This window comes from Narcine bancroftii, chromosome 7, assembly GCF_036971445.1.
Source record: "Narcine bancroftii isolate sNarBan1 chromosome 7, sNarBan1.hap1, whole genome shotgun sequence".
In the NCBI taxonomy this organism is placed as follows: Eukaryota; Metazoa; Chordata; class Chondrichthyes; order Torpediniformes; family Narcinidae; genus Narcine; species Narcine bancroftii.
This window is the reverse complement of record NC_091475.1, coordinates 19,077,789-19,093,923: the sequence shown is the minus strand read 5'-3', so window position 1 is coordinate 19,093,923 and position 16,135 is coordinate 19,077,789. Positions and strand designations below refer to the sequence as shown.

General features: G+C 39.6%; 1 protein-coding gene across 4 annotated transcripts in view; it reads left to right on the top strand.

Annotated features, from left to right (window-relative positions):
• LOC138738565 (amyloid-beta precursor protein-like) overlaps positions 1 to 16,135 on the top strand; it is a 138,821-nt gene that overhangs the window by 97,614 nt on the left and 25,072 nt on the right. For 2 of the 4 annotated variants that reach the window (XM_069889012.1, XM_069889011.1), the window contains exon 7: positions 8,867 to 9,034. The exons of the other annotated variants lie outside the window; for them this stretch is intronic. In XM_069889012.1, the coding sequence (XP_069745113.1) occupies positions 8,867 to 9,034 (168 nt within the window). The remainder of the gene's footprint in view (positions 1 to 8,866; positions 9,035 to 16,135) is intronic. 4 annotated transcript variants of the gene reach the window in all.

The following is a 16,135-nucleotide window of genomic DNA, read 5'->3' as shown; positions in this document are numbered from 1 at the left end:
AGGAAAAACCCAACACCCAACCCCAACCAACCAATTTTCCCTTGCAACCGCTGCAATCGTGTCTGCCTGTCCCGCATCGGACTGGTCAGCCACAAACGAGCCTGCAGCTGACGTGGACTTTTTACCCCCTCCATAAATCTTCGTCCGCGAAGCCAAGCCAAAGAAAATGTATAGTTAATAGCAGATTTACCAAGTTCTCATCCTTGGGCTATTCTGAGAAACTAAATCATAATCTATTTGCTTCCTGAAGCTCTGCTTGTATTAACCAGTGAAAGTCCCCTATTGCAATTGGTGCAAAACTTACATCCAGCAGGCAGGTGGGGCAAGTTAGGGAGAAGATATTCCTTCAGGAGTCAATTGCAAATACTATTAAAAAATTAGTCCTTGCATTGACATTGGGTAGATCTTGGGTGGTACTGATGGTGGAAGATGAAGACATTCCTAACTCGGAGAGTGCAGGCCAGTTATTTTGGGTAGCACATTTGGCGTAGTGGCCAGCACCAGCAAATCCGGATTGAATCCAGCATGTCTGTATAGGCATTTGTATGTGGGTTTTATCCCATCCTCCAAAACTTGTGGGGTTTGTAGGTTAATTGGTTTATTTGGCCAGCACGGGCTTGTGGGGCAGAAGGGCCTGTTACCATGTTGAATGTCTAAATTTAGAATATTTGCACAGTGAGTCGGAAAGTGGAAAGGACATGTAACTATGTGGATTCAAAATCAGCTAGAAGCTATCCTGTACTTCCTGGCCAGAGGCTTGGTTGACTGCTTTTAAATAATTCTCTTAAAGTTGATTGTCAATCTAGTTCTCCTAACACCATCTGACTGGGCCCAGTCCAGTAAAAAAAACTTCAAATAATTGTTAATCCCTTGTACTGCAGTATTTAACTCACCAAGTATCATGTAATATTACCAACTTTTTTTCAACGGGTCATTCTGATTGCCTGTTTTAGGAATGTGCAGGGGATTATCATTTCGGGTTGGTCAAGTGTGTCTCTAGAATAGTCAAAAGCTCAGCTTGAAATTTGTTCAAAATCCACTGTTGTGAGCAAGGGAAGTACCTTAGAATAATTTCTTCATGAGTGGAAAAGGCCAAATCAAGGATTTGGTGATGGCAGGCAATGCTGGATACTAATTTGTTCTGTTCTTCATTCCAGTATCTGCTCAGTAGTAAGTTTTCTTGTCTGAAGCACTAGATAGTGGTGAGATGAATTTTATTTTGGAGAGTAGTGTGTCAATTACAATGACTTTTTTTAAAGAGGTGATGAAAAGGGTCTAGGTTAAAGATTTGGATAGTATTGTTAACCTTAGTAAATCTATGGATGATGCCAAAACTGGTGATGTAATGGACAGTGAAGAAGGATGTCTAAGTTTAAACAGGATCTATATCAGTTGGGAAGGTGGGCCAAGGAATGGAAAGTGGAAATTAACTCTGACGAGTGTTAAGTGGAACCAGGGCAGGGCTTGCATGGTGAAACCAAGAGGTACAGAGGTCTCGATCCATGAAAATGTTTGATGCACTCCCCTTGAATGGGTGGGGTATGAAGTACAGAAGTTTGGATCTTGCTCATTGATGAGCCCACAGTCAGAGTATTGGGTGCAGTTCTTGTCACCCAACTATAAAAGGACATCAATAAGTTGGAAGGGGTGCAGAGGAGTTTCACAAGGATGTTGCTGGGGCTAGAGGGCTTGAGCTGTAGGAAGATGTTAAATAAATTGGGTCTTTATTGCCTGGAGCATATGAGGGATAGTTCTACAACACAGAAACAGGACCTTCAGCCCATCGTGACCATTATAATTTAATTGCCTACATTTGATCCATATCCCCTGAAGCTTTCGTATCCCTGTAACTTTCTAAATATCTTTAAAAGTTGCAATTGTACCTGCCTCTGCCATTTCCTCCACCCTCTGTGTGAAGAAGGTGCTCTTTGGGTTCCTTTTTAAATCTTTCCCCTCTCATCTTTTGGCTTCTGAAGTTTTTCAAACTATTTGAAGGTGGCAGACCATGTGGAGAAGATGTTTTTTAAAAAAATGTATGGGTAACTTGGTTTTCAAAGACCTGAAGTCATGCCAAATAGTTAGGCTGGGTTGCAGTTGGAGGTTTGCATGCGATTCCAGGCACCTTGAGCAGAGTAGCTATTGAGGTCCTGGAGCATGTACAGTGAGTGAAAGAATTCAGGCTTCTGAGAGATTGGCAAAGCCCTTCTTATTTCTTTCATAGCAGAGAGGATTAAGGGCAAAACCTAATCGGGGCTTTCAGTATTATGTGATTTAAAACCATCTTCTTTGCTAAGTGGGTCAATTAGCAGGAGACACAGATATCAAATAATTGGCAAAAGTACCAGAGGGGAAATTAAAAATTATTTTACATGAATTATCAAAATCTGCAGTATACTCATGGAAACAAAACCTTTTTTTTTAATTGAGAGTGGAATTGTAAGGGTTATGGATGATGAATCATAACGTAATTGGATAGCTTTTAAAGAACCAGAAGAGGAACAATGTACAAAATGGTGACTGCCTCCTATTCTGCTAAGATTCTCTAAAATGGCCGAATAACAAATTCAGTATGGGATTGAAGTTGGACTAAATCATTCACAACTGCCTCTGTGGCTTTGCTCTTTTTGCCCTAAGACATGGTGCATCATGTGTTGATCATATTATTCTAAGGTTTTAACCTTTGATTCTGCTCATTTATTTTCCTTATTCAGCATTTGATCATTTAGTTACTTTCAATAAGCTTTTGTAATGGAATGAATGTCAATAAGCATAGTTGGAGCAATTTCAGTAATCAAGGCATAGTTTTCAAAGCTCACATTTAACCCCTTTAAAACACAACCAACACACATTACTCAACTAACCATGAGTGGAGGAAATGATGGATAGCAAGATGTGTTATTGCTTGGTCTGTGCAATGAATTGAACAAAACCTTGATAGCATCTCTGCTTGTTGTGTAAAATTCTCCTATGCATTTGCTTAGAGGCCCACCAAAGATCGTCAGCATTTTCATTTCGCAAGATTCACAACCAGAAAACATAAAAACAAAGACAGACAAATAACTGAGCATTCGATTCTCCCCCCCACCCCGCCTTCTGAGCAGTACTCTGGAGACCTCCACTGAATTGCCGAATCACTTAAACACCACATGTTGTAATTACAGCTACAATTAGAAGCTGCACGATAAAATGAAAGTAAATCTGGGCTCTGATTTTATTTGTCTTGTTAAAAGGACCTTGACATGCCTGCAACCTGATGAAACCTCAGATTTTTGTGCAATTTCTCATGAAGCTTCTCCTCCAAATGGAGCTACTTATCCTAAGTCCTATTGGTGGCAGACACTTGCATTAAAATTTATTGAGCCTGTACAGCCAACAACAGCCTCTCTCTGCCATGACTGATTTGGAATAAAAGGTGTTAAGAACCACCACACCACATTGCATCTCTAAATTAAGGTAATTACCAAAGCAACAGGATGGAATTCTATCCCCTGATATTTAATGTTTAAACTAGCTGCAGAGCTAGGCCTAAAAGTATTTTTAAGCAATACTGAAAAAGGAAACCGATGAAAAAGATCTATTTTTCCAGTTGTGATTTGTAATCTCTGAAGTTCCCATTAGAACTGAATGTACTGCTTGCTGTGAAAATAGCCAATTCTGATTTGGAACATTGAGGTTCCGTGTCATCAATCCGCTCATTCGAAAGGTTTTGGTCCTTATGGAGTATTGTACTGTAATCAATTGTTATACCTTGGGCTATTGGCAAGGTGAGATTTTTTTTTGCTTCTGATTTGATAATGCATTTCTTTAAGGATGTTTTCCAGCCTAGCTGGGTCAATGTAATGCAACCATATACAAGGTTTCAAAAGAATACTTACATTAATATAGTGTTTTCCATAATTGAAAGTAATGGAGTATTTTAAATGTCAGAATAGAGTCATTGAGTCGTACAACACAGTCCAACTTGTCCATATTGACCAAGCTAGTCCCATTTATCTGTATTCAGTGCATATCCCTCTAAACTTACCCTATCCGTCCTCAGATTTCAAATTTGTTGTCAGAATAAATGACATCACATTACAACCCTGAGATTCCTTTTCCTGCAGGCGAAGCAAAATTACCACCTTATTGGTAGTGCAAAAATACCCAGCATATACATGAAAACAAATAAAGAACTGTAAACAGATTACAAATGTAAACAGTGCAATAGAGAGAGAGTTTTTAAAAAATCAATGAAGTACACAAGTCAGAGTCCATGATTAAGTTGCTGTTGAGGGGTCTGATGGTGCAGGGATAGCAGCTGTTCCTGAACCTGATGGTGCGAGTCTTGTGACACCAAGATCTCTTTCCTGATGGCAGCAGTGAGAACAGAGCTTATGCTGGGTCGTGTGGATCCTTAATGATTTGCTGTTGTTCTCTGAAGGCAGCATTCCCTCTAGATGTTCTCAGTAATGGGGAAGTTTTTGCCTGTGATGTCCGGGACAAATTTGCCAAGGTTTCTTATGAAATATCAAACCTCCGCAAATTCCTGAGGAAGTAGAGGCGCCGGCGTGCTTTCCTCATGTGTTGGGTCCAGGAAAAATCCTTTGAGATAGTGACTGCCAAGAACTTAAATTTTCTCACCCTCTGTACCTCTGATTTCCCCCCAATGATCACTGGATTGTATACCCCTGGGTTTCCCTTCCTGAAGTCAACAATGAGCTCTTTAGTTTTGGTGACTTGAGTGCAAGGTTGTTGTACCATTCAGCCCAGTTTTCAGTTTCCCTCTTGCATGCTGACTCATCACCTTTCTTCATACAACCCATTAACGTGGTATCATCGGCAAATTTGTAGATGTTATTGTCATATCGAGCCACAGAGTCATAGGTGTAAAGTGAGCAGAGCAGGATGCTAAGAATGGAGCTTTTTGGTACTCCAGTACTGATGGAGATTGTGGAGGAGATGTTCTTACCAGTCAATCCTCACTGATTATGGTCTAGAGATGAGAAGTCCATGATCCAATTACACAGTGGGGTGTTGAGTCCCAGATCTTGAAGTTTCCTGATCAGTTTTGAGGGGACGATGGTGTTAAATGCCAAACTGTAGATCTAAATTATTTCAATTGTACCTGCCTTTGCCACTTGCACTGGCAGCTTGTGCCATGTACCCACCACACCCTGTGTGATCCCTTTTAAATCTTTCCCTTCCATGGAGCTTAGGCTATTTGGAGAAAATTTGAGGGTGGGAGAATATTTGTGAAAAATAGTAAATTAACATATTACATAACCTTAATCATTGTTATATGAATAGATAAAGAAATTAGTTTGGATTCTGTTTCTCCATTTGAGTATAGTGAGAGAGCTGAATGTCTGAACACACTGCTAGTCACACAAAAATACTGCTGCAGAAACTCTCCGGATCAAGCAGCATCGGTGAGGGGAGGAAATCCGATGTGTTTAAGTTGTGACTGTAATAAAGGCAGAAAGTGGAGAGGGAAGACGGGCAGTATTTTAATGAGGAGAGTGTGTGGATGAGACAGACTTGTAGATAATGGGTAAACTGGTGAAGGATGATGGATAGAATGAACCAGGAGGCAGATGGGGATGGGGTGGAGTTTGGAGATTGGCAGATGGGGAATAGATGAAAGCAGACAAGGAGGGGGACAAAAAGAGCAGATGGAACCACTTGGAGGTCAGGCGAAGGTGGAGACAACTGCTCAAGGGTAATGAGCAGTGACACAAAGATTACCAATGCTGGAATCTGATAAGTGAGGCAGGTGATAATCGGAACAGTTTGTGGAGAGATGAACGCGGATGGAACCAGATGGAGATCTGTTGGGTGGAATGTGTGGGTATTAGGTAGTTCAAACCAAGCAAGGAAGGGTGGTGAAAATGGGTGATGAGGGGCTGGTGGGGTGTATGGGGAAAGGAGACAAAAATGGGAGGACCAGAGAGCGGTGACAGGAGATCAGGGTTCATGACACCCAAGCAGAATATGAGGTGCAGTTTTTCTAGTTTACATTAAGCCTCACAACGAAAGCGGAGAACTTTGGAGCCTGTTCAATTGGCATGGAAATGGAGGTAAAGTTGAAATGGCAAGCAACTGGGAGCTCAGAAAAGCTATTCTGTCTCTTTTCTTTACTGGTGATCACAAAGCTGCTTGCATAAGCCTGTGAATGATCTAGCTTCCTGGCTGACCTTTCACTTTGCAAGAGATACAGGAGTATCAGATCCAGTACCATCAGGCTGAGGAACAGCTTCTTCCCACGGGCAGCAAGACTGCTGAATGACCAAAGGAACTGCTCTCACTAACCATCTGAGACTCTCATATTTGAAACAATTTTTATTTATTTGTATGTATGAATACTTGTCCTGCATATGTATTGTTTATCTGTATGTGTTACATCTGGTTGTGTGTCTGCGTGTTTTGCACCAAGAACTGGAGAATACTTTCAACAAGTTGTACTTGTGCATTCAGATGACAATAAACTTGACTTGACATGACTTGAACCATCCACTCACTTCTGCAACCTGGCACTTTGTTTTGCAGAAGCAGCCAATAGCAGATTGCATCAGAAGAGAAAGGAATATGGTATTCTTGCTGGATGCACTTCAGCAAAGCTCATTAAATTGGCTTGCTGACTTGAAGGCAGTGGATTTTCAGTTTATAAACAAGTACCAACAGGAAAACTGTATTGCTTTGCTAAATCAAAGTCCTTGAGGGATTTGAGAAGTCAAATAAACATCCTCAATGCCATGTTCTAACGTATGCTTTTAGATGCGGTCATTATTTAAACCATTTCGTGAATTGTATAAGAATTTTTAAAGTTGGTTCTTCCAGTTTAATTTGGAAAATTTGAGGAAATACTAAATGTATCACCAAGCTCTGTGAATATTCTACTCAAGTCTTAGTTGATCCAGCAAGTTTGATGGTAAATGAACTACTTATCTGATGTGAATATGGTTGAGCAGGCCCCAAGTTGGACTTGGCCAAGAAATGGAGATTATTATTCGGTGTACTGACATATGGTGAAAAGTTTTGCCTTGCATGCCCTTCATAGGCTGAACCAAGAAATGCTAATATTCCAGGAGTTAATTTTCCTATTCCATCAGAAAGAATGAGATTTTAGCTGAGGCCCTATGCAGCTGAATGATCTTGGGTGTTCTCTTTCTGGGGTGATGTGAAGGAAGGTCATTTTGGCAAAATATGATGGACTAGGTCGAAGACCATTGATAAGCAACCAATGGACCACTCCAAACCTTTGTTCTCTCCCCAGCCCAGCACACAATGGCAACATTGGGTTCCATTCACATAATACACTGATGGCCTTTGCCAAAATATTATGACAATATCTCTGAACTTAAGTTTATTATCAACTGACTGTACAGGTACAACCAGACGAAATAGCATTTCTCCAGACCATGATGCATACATCATCACATTTACATACAGATATAATTTTAAATAAGTATATATTAAGGCTTTGGAATTATTTACTCAAATATTGTTCATGAATCTCTAAGTCTGTATATCCAGGAAGGATTGCAGCAGTTGAAGATGGCAGCTCCCTCCGCCTTCCTAAGGGAACTTAATGAGGGTTAAGAACTACTGGTTTTCCCAGCAAGCCATAAATGAAAGAAAAAATGTCTATGTATTCAATGACTTAAGGATGTTGAAGATGGTGGATGAGAGGAGATAATTTTTAGGCTACAGATTGAGCCAATATTGGTACTAGCTGAGTAGTGCTGCTGTGGTTTATTTTCTCCATAACAAGGCAGCGCGGTTAGTAAATGTTGGTTAATGCTCGCAGTTACAGTGTCATTGACTGGGGTTCGAATCCAGAGCTGCCTGCAAGGACTTTGTACACTCTTCCTGTGTCTGCATGGTTTCCTCCCATGCTTCAAAACATACCGGGTATGAATCAATTGGGTGCATTTGGGCAGCTCGACTTGAGGTTCGAACGGATCTGTTACTGAGCTTTATGTCTAAATTTAAATTAGCAGTAAATTGCTGTCTTGGTTTTCTGGAGTGTCTTGCAATGGCCAGGCCCTACCACAAAGCAGGGAAATTATTAGTGAGCCATTGTCCAGTTTAGCAAAGCCGGTTATTTAACATCCCATGGTACCATTTCCATTTTGGATGTGAGAGCAAGTCCAAAATCTCTTTGAGTCCAACTCTTTCAAAACCCAAGGGACAGAAATCCATTGTGTTCCACCCATTGAGCCATTCAACCAGTTGTGACTTCAGAGGACTCTTTCCTTACACACCATCATCTATTTTGTGTGCCACTGAGCCACACTTCTGGTCAACTTTAAAGCAATGCACAATTAATTGCTGGAGAAACTTGGGTAGTGATGCAGCATCCATAAGAAGTAAAGGGTAACCAATGTTTCAGGAGCTTGAATAAAAAATTTGGGGGGGAGAGGGAAGAAGGGGCTGTGGAGGGGCACAGGCTAACAGGTAAGACTGAAGTGGATACAATTGGGAAGATGTAAGAGAAAGAAAAGCTGAGAAATGATAGGATCAGATATTTCATTTCTCAGCTTTTATTTCTCTTCTACCTTACATATACATATATCTCAGATATATACGTTACATCTATATCTGATATATATCTGATTGGAGAGGAAAAACAATGGGGTAAGAGGCTGGAGAAAAGGAGACAGGCTTAGGGAAAGAGGACAAATGTAAAGCACTCTATTTTACAAGATTTTCAATGAATAATTCAAAGCCAGTAATATTTCAAAGATATCGAGAATAGAATTATTATCAAGGTTTTTAATGCAAGTTTACTTGATTTGCTATGGTTTTAAGCAAAGAAGGGTGAGCTTTCTTTATGAGTGTGTGTTTTTTTTCCCTTGATTAAAATCCTCGCATCTTTTGCATTCAGAAGTTTGTTCTGAGCATGCGGAAACTGGGCCTTGTCGTGCAATGATGCCTCGATGGTACTTTGACATCAATGAAGGAGTATGTGCCCAGTTCATTTATGGAGGCTGCGGTGGAAACAGAAACAATTTTGACTCTGAAGAGTACTGTTTGTCCGTCTGTAACAGCGTCAGTAAGTGAACCCTCTAGCTGATTGCAGCCTTTCCGTGTCTCTCAGCACGAAAAGCCTCAACCGGTTTTCCTGCTGTCTAGCTGTAGGGCAAGACTTGCAACTTGCCAACTTAACTCCTGTAGTGAAACTTTACACCAGCTATTTTTCTTCTTAAACCCTTCAATTGCTGTGCACTAACTGCTTTTTGTCTGCCTTAACTTGGCTTGTGTGCCTCAAAGCCCCCTGCTTTCTTAGGCTCAGTTAATGACGAGGTTGGCAAATATTTTCTCCATTTTCTTAACATGATGTTGCACATTTGAGATTTGATATGTCTGCACACTCTTCAGAATACTTTGGGGAGCTTAAATTTACTTGGAAAGCAAAGTGCAATTGTAGCAATTCGCCTTGATTTAGACGACCAGCTGGAGATAGAATTTAGAATTGTGTAGAGACAAAAGGAAATTGTATTGCAAGACTCAGATACACATAAAAGTGATTTAGGTGAAATTGTGTTCCTTTGTAAACTACTGAAAAGTTCTGTGCTGCACTTAAGCACATTATTACAGTCTTTAGCTATAGAAAGAGATTTGGAATCAGACAACGGTCTGTCCCTTCAGCGTGAGCACTGGTATATTTCAAAAACACAGTAGAAGCAGCTATTTGTTAGATTCTTAAAAATGCATCTCAGATTTTTCGATTTCGTTAAAAATATAACCACTGAAGTGTTTTTTTTTAAACATTTCTTGGCTTCAAAATGTTGGTGAGTGGCAGTCCATGTAATGTAGGAAATGAACATCAGGCATTTTGTTTTGAAACTGTTTGGTCCCTGTAGTACAGTTGTAGCCTTCTGAATCTGATCCAGATTCGACAGTCAGCATCCTACTGCTAACCTAAAAGAGAAATCCATCAACAGAGGTCGAGCAAATTCTGTCACTTTTTTCCCCTTTTGAAGTTCGTTACTAAGTGGCACCAGATATGTGGCATCACATTGGTTGAATACCAGTCAGACCTGATGAATATAGACTCAACAATGCCAATCATGGAAACCTTTTAGTTTTAACTTTGATTGCAGAGTGAACTAAAGCTTTCAACACTGAAGCAGAAACTAAAAAATCGAGGCTTTAAAAGTAAAAATATTTTCAAATATTTATTCCAAAGAACTGCCATATCACAAGCACATACAATTAGCTGTCTAAGCTTGAGAGATTATTTTGTAATCAAGTGAGTGCTTTGTTTAAGAATCAGATTTTTACAGCAAGAATCATTTTCAAAGTTGAAAATCTTACTGATTCTATATTCTTGGCAAAGATCACAAATGTTTTCTCTGTGGAACTGGCAATCACAAACGCCGGCGAGAAGGCCGGAGAATCAGGTTAAGAGGGAAAAATCAGCCACGATGTACATCCTTTATAATGATAGCCCTGGTTACCTGACCATTAATGCAAATTCTAGTCCAATATTTGTATGTACAGTAAAACCCTTGTTATCCAGAATTCAAGCAACCGACAGCCAACTTAACTCCTGTAGTGAAACTGGCAAAAAAAAACTAACAGAAAATAAACAGTTAGAAAATATGGGTTTAAAATTGGCAAGCCTCACTGTTAGTTTGTCAATCACACAGCATGCAGTCACAAGCAACCGGAAAGTTCACTTGTCCAGCAATCCTCATAGGTACTGGATACCCCTTTTGCAGTGTTTAGCAATTGAAATTCTGTGCGTGTTCTGGGCTGGAGACTGATTTGGCTAAGAATCTCATTTACTTGAAGGCAAGTGTGGATTTATTCCAAGGGGTGGAAATTTGAAAATTGGTTTTAAAAGAGGATTCCCATTGTTTGGAAAAAAAATCACACCTTTTATACTTGAATCCAGTCTTAAATATTTTCTTTGTTTGATGGAGCCACAGGTCACAAATCAGAGTTACAATGGTCCACTTACACCCTCTATCTCCTGTTATAAAGTTAATTCCGTATCCAATTGCTAGCTCAACCTGAATCCCACTTTACCAAAATCGAAACATCCCATTGTTTATACACTGGGTGCACTTTTATTTTTGCTTCATAAGAAAAGCTCAAGGTGAAAGGGGATGTTTCTTTAGAGTCTGAAAAACATCCAGGAGCATTAAGAATCTTCAGGCAGGAAAAGCATCTTGAAAGAGGGCAGAAAGAAAAAAATGGTCGCTGCTCCCATTTACACATGTACAAGTATTGGTCATTGAAATCAGAACAGATTTCCGGTCCTTGTACTCAGATAATTGCCTCATATCCCAATTACTCAGCTAGATGACCAAGGCCAATACACTAAATTAATTGGTCACTTAATTCTCTCTCATACTCATTTGCCTTTTGTTTTAAATTCCTGATTAATAATTCATCTGACATCAAATCAAGTGCAAACCAACAATTTTTTTTTTGTAAAACCCACTCTGCTCGAGGAACTCAGCAGGTCAAGCAGAGATCAGTGGAGAGAAAAAGAGCGGTCGACGTTTCAGACCAAGGGCACTTCAGCTCGAAACATCATCCTTTTTCTCCCACTGATGCTGCGCAACCAGCCCAAGTTCCTTCATCAGAAGCAGAATTTAATGTCATGAAGAACATGTCACAAAATTTGTTCTTTGGAGCACCATCAAATCCATTGTTCAGCTTTAGATTCCAGCATCTCCGGCCAACTGTGTATCCCTCACAATATCCCTTTAAAGTTCTCCATATAAGAACAAGTACATGAACAATAATTTTTTTAAATAATGCTATTAGTGATCTAAATTAACATTTTAGACCATTGTAAAAGAGGCCTCTTAGCACCCATCTGTCTGATTTTTAAGTAGTCCCGCTGTGTTTCAGCTATGCCGTATGTTTTGATCTTTTTCTCATCTTCCTGGCGTCTCCCTGCCAAGTATTTCACCAGAAGGGTTACTACAAATATTGGCTGGAGCAGCTGATTCTTGCCTTCAGCTCCTTACCTCCTGTGCAAACAATATCTCAAAATGAAACATTCCAGTCCTATGCATCTCTGTTGGTCTCCTTGTTAATAACTCTTTCCCTATTCCTTGTATGGATTTCTATGGATAATTTGAATTATTTTAAGCTAAATTTAATCAGTAATATCAGAATCTTGTTGAGGTATTTCAAGGTGAAATTATCAAAACTTCTGAAATTTACCGAAAACTTAAACAGATTCTATGATATCAGAATTTCAGTTTCTATAAATAGCTTGTCTATCTCCTTTTGTCTTATTTTTCTAGCTTGAGATGTTTTAACTGCCAGGAATCCACTGTGGCTGTCTTGTGCCAGAATTAGGCCTAGTCAATTTTTCTTTGTTGTAATAAATCTCATTTTCAGTGCTATAAGGAAAACTGCAGGCTTGAAATAATGTTTCCTTGCAGTAGATTATACTTTTGATGCTTTTGAATTGGCAGAAATTTCAAGATCAAGATTCTTTTCTTATCATGTAATAAAACAGAAAATCACTCATCTGGCATCTACCAATCTCCATAGGTGCCAGATACTAGGGGTTTTACTGTATAACTTTAACTGCTGACGGTATTTTGCTAGTCAGATCCTTTCACAGTGGGAATTAAACCACCACAGAGTAGTAGAATGTGCAGATTTTATTTCAAATGGGGGGAAAAAATGGAAATGCCCAATGAATCTCAGTTGTATAAATGCACATTTAACAAGCCAAGCTTCAGTATCCATTTAATATAAAGATGTAAATAATACAAGAACCTTCAAAATTGCTTTTTTTTCATGTGGTAGTTCATACTGCCTGACCTGAAAAAAATAAAGTAGCTTTTTGCAGGTCACTAATTATTTAACCTCATTGAGGATTTAGTTCCTGGCTAATGTCCAATTTGATATTTGTGCTGATTTCTGAGTAACATTTTTAGCTTTAGCCCTAAATTTAGCAGCTTGAATATCTAAATTCTTCCTTCCTCTATGCCTGATCCCCAATCTCTCTCCTCCTTCCCCAACAAAAAGTTGATATTTTCTGACTAGAGTTGGCTCTGTTTCTCTTCTTCAATTCGAGACAGTTTTTAAGTTTAATAATTTCAGTACGTTTGATGGTAGACATTTTTTATTTAATCAAATTACATCTCGGCTCGTGCTTAGCTAGAATTTTTCTACAACCCTAAAAAATGGCCAATAAATGCAGTGGCATCACTAGGGTAGCTGTTTCCCAGTGCGATAACTCATAGTGTTAACCACCACCCCCCACCGCCCCCCCCCCAACATATGTAATTATAAAAATGTAGAATAATATGTGATAAATTAATTGTAAGTTGCTTAAATGTTACATGATATGAATAAAAACAAGAAAATTGTTTTGTAAAATCTTTTTACATTGAATTACTACATTATTAGTTATAACACTATGAGAAACTGAGCGGAAGCCTTTTTTTGATATTTCTCCTTTTCCTTTAATTACTACTTCATTCTCAAAAATGTCAGTGATCTAGATTCACAAATACTAATTACCACAATATTGTAGCTAAAATACCAGAAAGTTTAACAAAAGCAGTGACTATAAAAAAAACACCAGCAGGAACAAAAACAACAGCGCGTGCTTGTAGCACGTCCAGACGAAACCACATGATTTGTAGTGTGATTGTAATTGGGTAATAATGACAGCTCTGACCAGAGTGCATTAGAAGGTTCAAAAAGTAAATTAGTATCAAGTTTTAGCCTTGTAGGTATATTGATACATGTAAGCTGGGCTTGCGAAAAATGTTTTTGTTATAACTAACTGCATGAATATTTTTATGAAAAATAATAAATTTCTGCTGAAACACTGCACAAAATCTTTATAGACAGTCATTTTGGTGCCATCCCCTCAGATGGTGTCACCTGTTGCAGTCCGCACCCCACCAGTGATGCAGTGAATAGATGAGGCTTTTCGCTGGTTTTCAGGGGAGGGAAAACAGTTTTTATTTTAGGTGGGGGGGGGGTGGGAGGTTGTATATAAGTGTTAAGTGACTTTGAAAATTCAAGCCCGCATATTCCAAATTGAGTGACCTTTCCTATGTTATTGAATAAATAGTGGAATGTTATCTCTGATCCCAGTTACTTGCTTTCTAATACAAGTGCAATAAAGTGGCATGAGACAATTTTGCCTGAAGGTTCAATGCACCAAGAGGTGATTTTTGGTTTCCTGTTTCTTTTCTAGAAGGGGAAGAGATTCTGCAAACACATACTCCAAACAATTGATGTCCTTAATCTCCATCTCTCAGATTTTTGGCAGACTTTCAAATTTATAACTGACCTGAGATGGTGATTTGTCTCCATTTAGCTTCAAACACTTTGCACTTCAAAGGCTCAATGAAGTATTCAAATTAATTTAGGAATATGATGTCATTCAAAAGCAGCCCTGCTCTGCAGTAGGGTTTATGAAAACACTTGAGACCATGTGTTTACATTGGCCATTTGAGTTTCTAATATAACATTTAATTTGTAACCAGTATGCAATGCCAGCCATTGTGTCCTAGTCAAGCAGCACAGAAGCATGCCCTTCCACCCATTGTCCTCATCCATACTAGTAAGCATCCATCTAATCCAGTTTATCACCACTTGATCTGTAGTAGCCTTCTTTGCCTCAGTGATTCATGTGCTCATCTCAAGACTTAAACATGAGAGATCAATACATGGCTTCGCCACCCACTCAGGCTTTTTGTTCCAGATACTAACCACTCGCTGTGTAAAAACATTCCTCAGATCCCCTCCAAACCTTGCTCCCTATACACTAAACCTTTGCCCTATAGATTTCACAGTATCATGGAAAATGGGTGTAGAGTATTTAGCACTACCATTCAATACGATCATGGCTGATCATGTGGCTTCAATCCCTATTCCTGCTTTCTCTCCATACCCCTGGATCCCTTTAGCTATAAGGGCTACATCCAACTCTCTTTTGAATATATCTAATGAATACATCTTTAGACATCTGTGCTCTGGCAAGGCATTTCCCACTATCTGTGTCCTTCATAATCTTGTGTACCTCCACTCAAAGGAAAACAAACCTCAATTTAGCCCTTCTCTTCTCATAAATGGAACTCTCACAATATATTTTAAATACTTTGATATTTTGTGCTCTGTCTTTTGTCCTTTTAAGTACAGGTGCCTAACTTTTTATCCAGGATCTTCAGGGCTGGACACCTGCCTTTGTTCAGAATCATTTTAAAATGGTGGTCCCTTTAAGCAAATGCAATGTTTCAAAATAGCACAAAACGGGGCAAATAAATAAATAAATTTAGATAAATAAAGACTATAATATCATAGCATGTTTTTAAAGTAAAACTTCAAAATAAAACTGGTTCAGATCTCCAGTGTCGCCGTCTCCGCCCCTGCCCTCTCTTACCTTCAAGAAAGGTGACTCTTGGCCCCGAGCACCCAGTGGGAGAGAAACAGCCTGCATGGGACTCAATGCGGGAGCAATGGCCATCTTCCTGACCCATAATTCCCTACACAGCTGGAACTGCTCTGGCACTGGTAGAGTGGTTCCAGCTGCGTGGGGGATTATGTGTAATATAGATGGCCATTGCTCCCGCATTGAGCCGTCGCCAGTTGCCACCATGAGTGAACTCCAGGCTCAGCAACTCTGCATCTCTGCTGCTGCATTGGAGTTAGATTGGTGGGGGGGGGGGGGGAGGTGAAGGACAGACGGCTGGAGGGGTTGACAGAGGGCTGGGAGCGGGCAACCGATGGGCATGCAGGCGGGGGTGACACGACAGGCAGCAGTGGCTTGGAGCGAAGCGGTCGGGTGCTTTCATTATCAAAAAAAGTGCCAGTTTTTGGAGGTTGCTATTGTTTGGAATACCAGATAAAAGGTTAGGCACTTGTACCTCTTTTCATTTTCTATACTTCTGTAAGGTCTTTCCTCTTTTCATTTCTGATATCCATCCATCCTTTGGCCTTTGATCTTCCTTGGCATCCATTCTCTGTTGGATCTACTTTCTTATCTCCTTACTTTTCAAGTCTACAAGCCCTTTCTATCATTTGATCATCTAAAATGTATTTTGTCTACATTTTATCCTCGGATGATCCCAATTATTTATACTTCAAGACCTGAGCATCAGCACAACTTCTCTGTTCCTGTGCAAAATTAGTATACTTTATCCTTTTGATCTAAAAA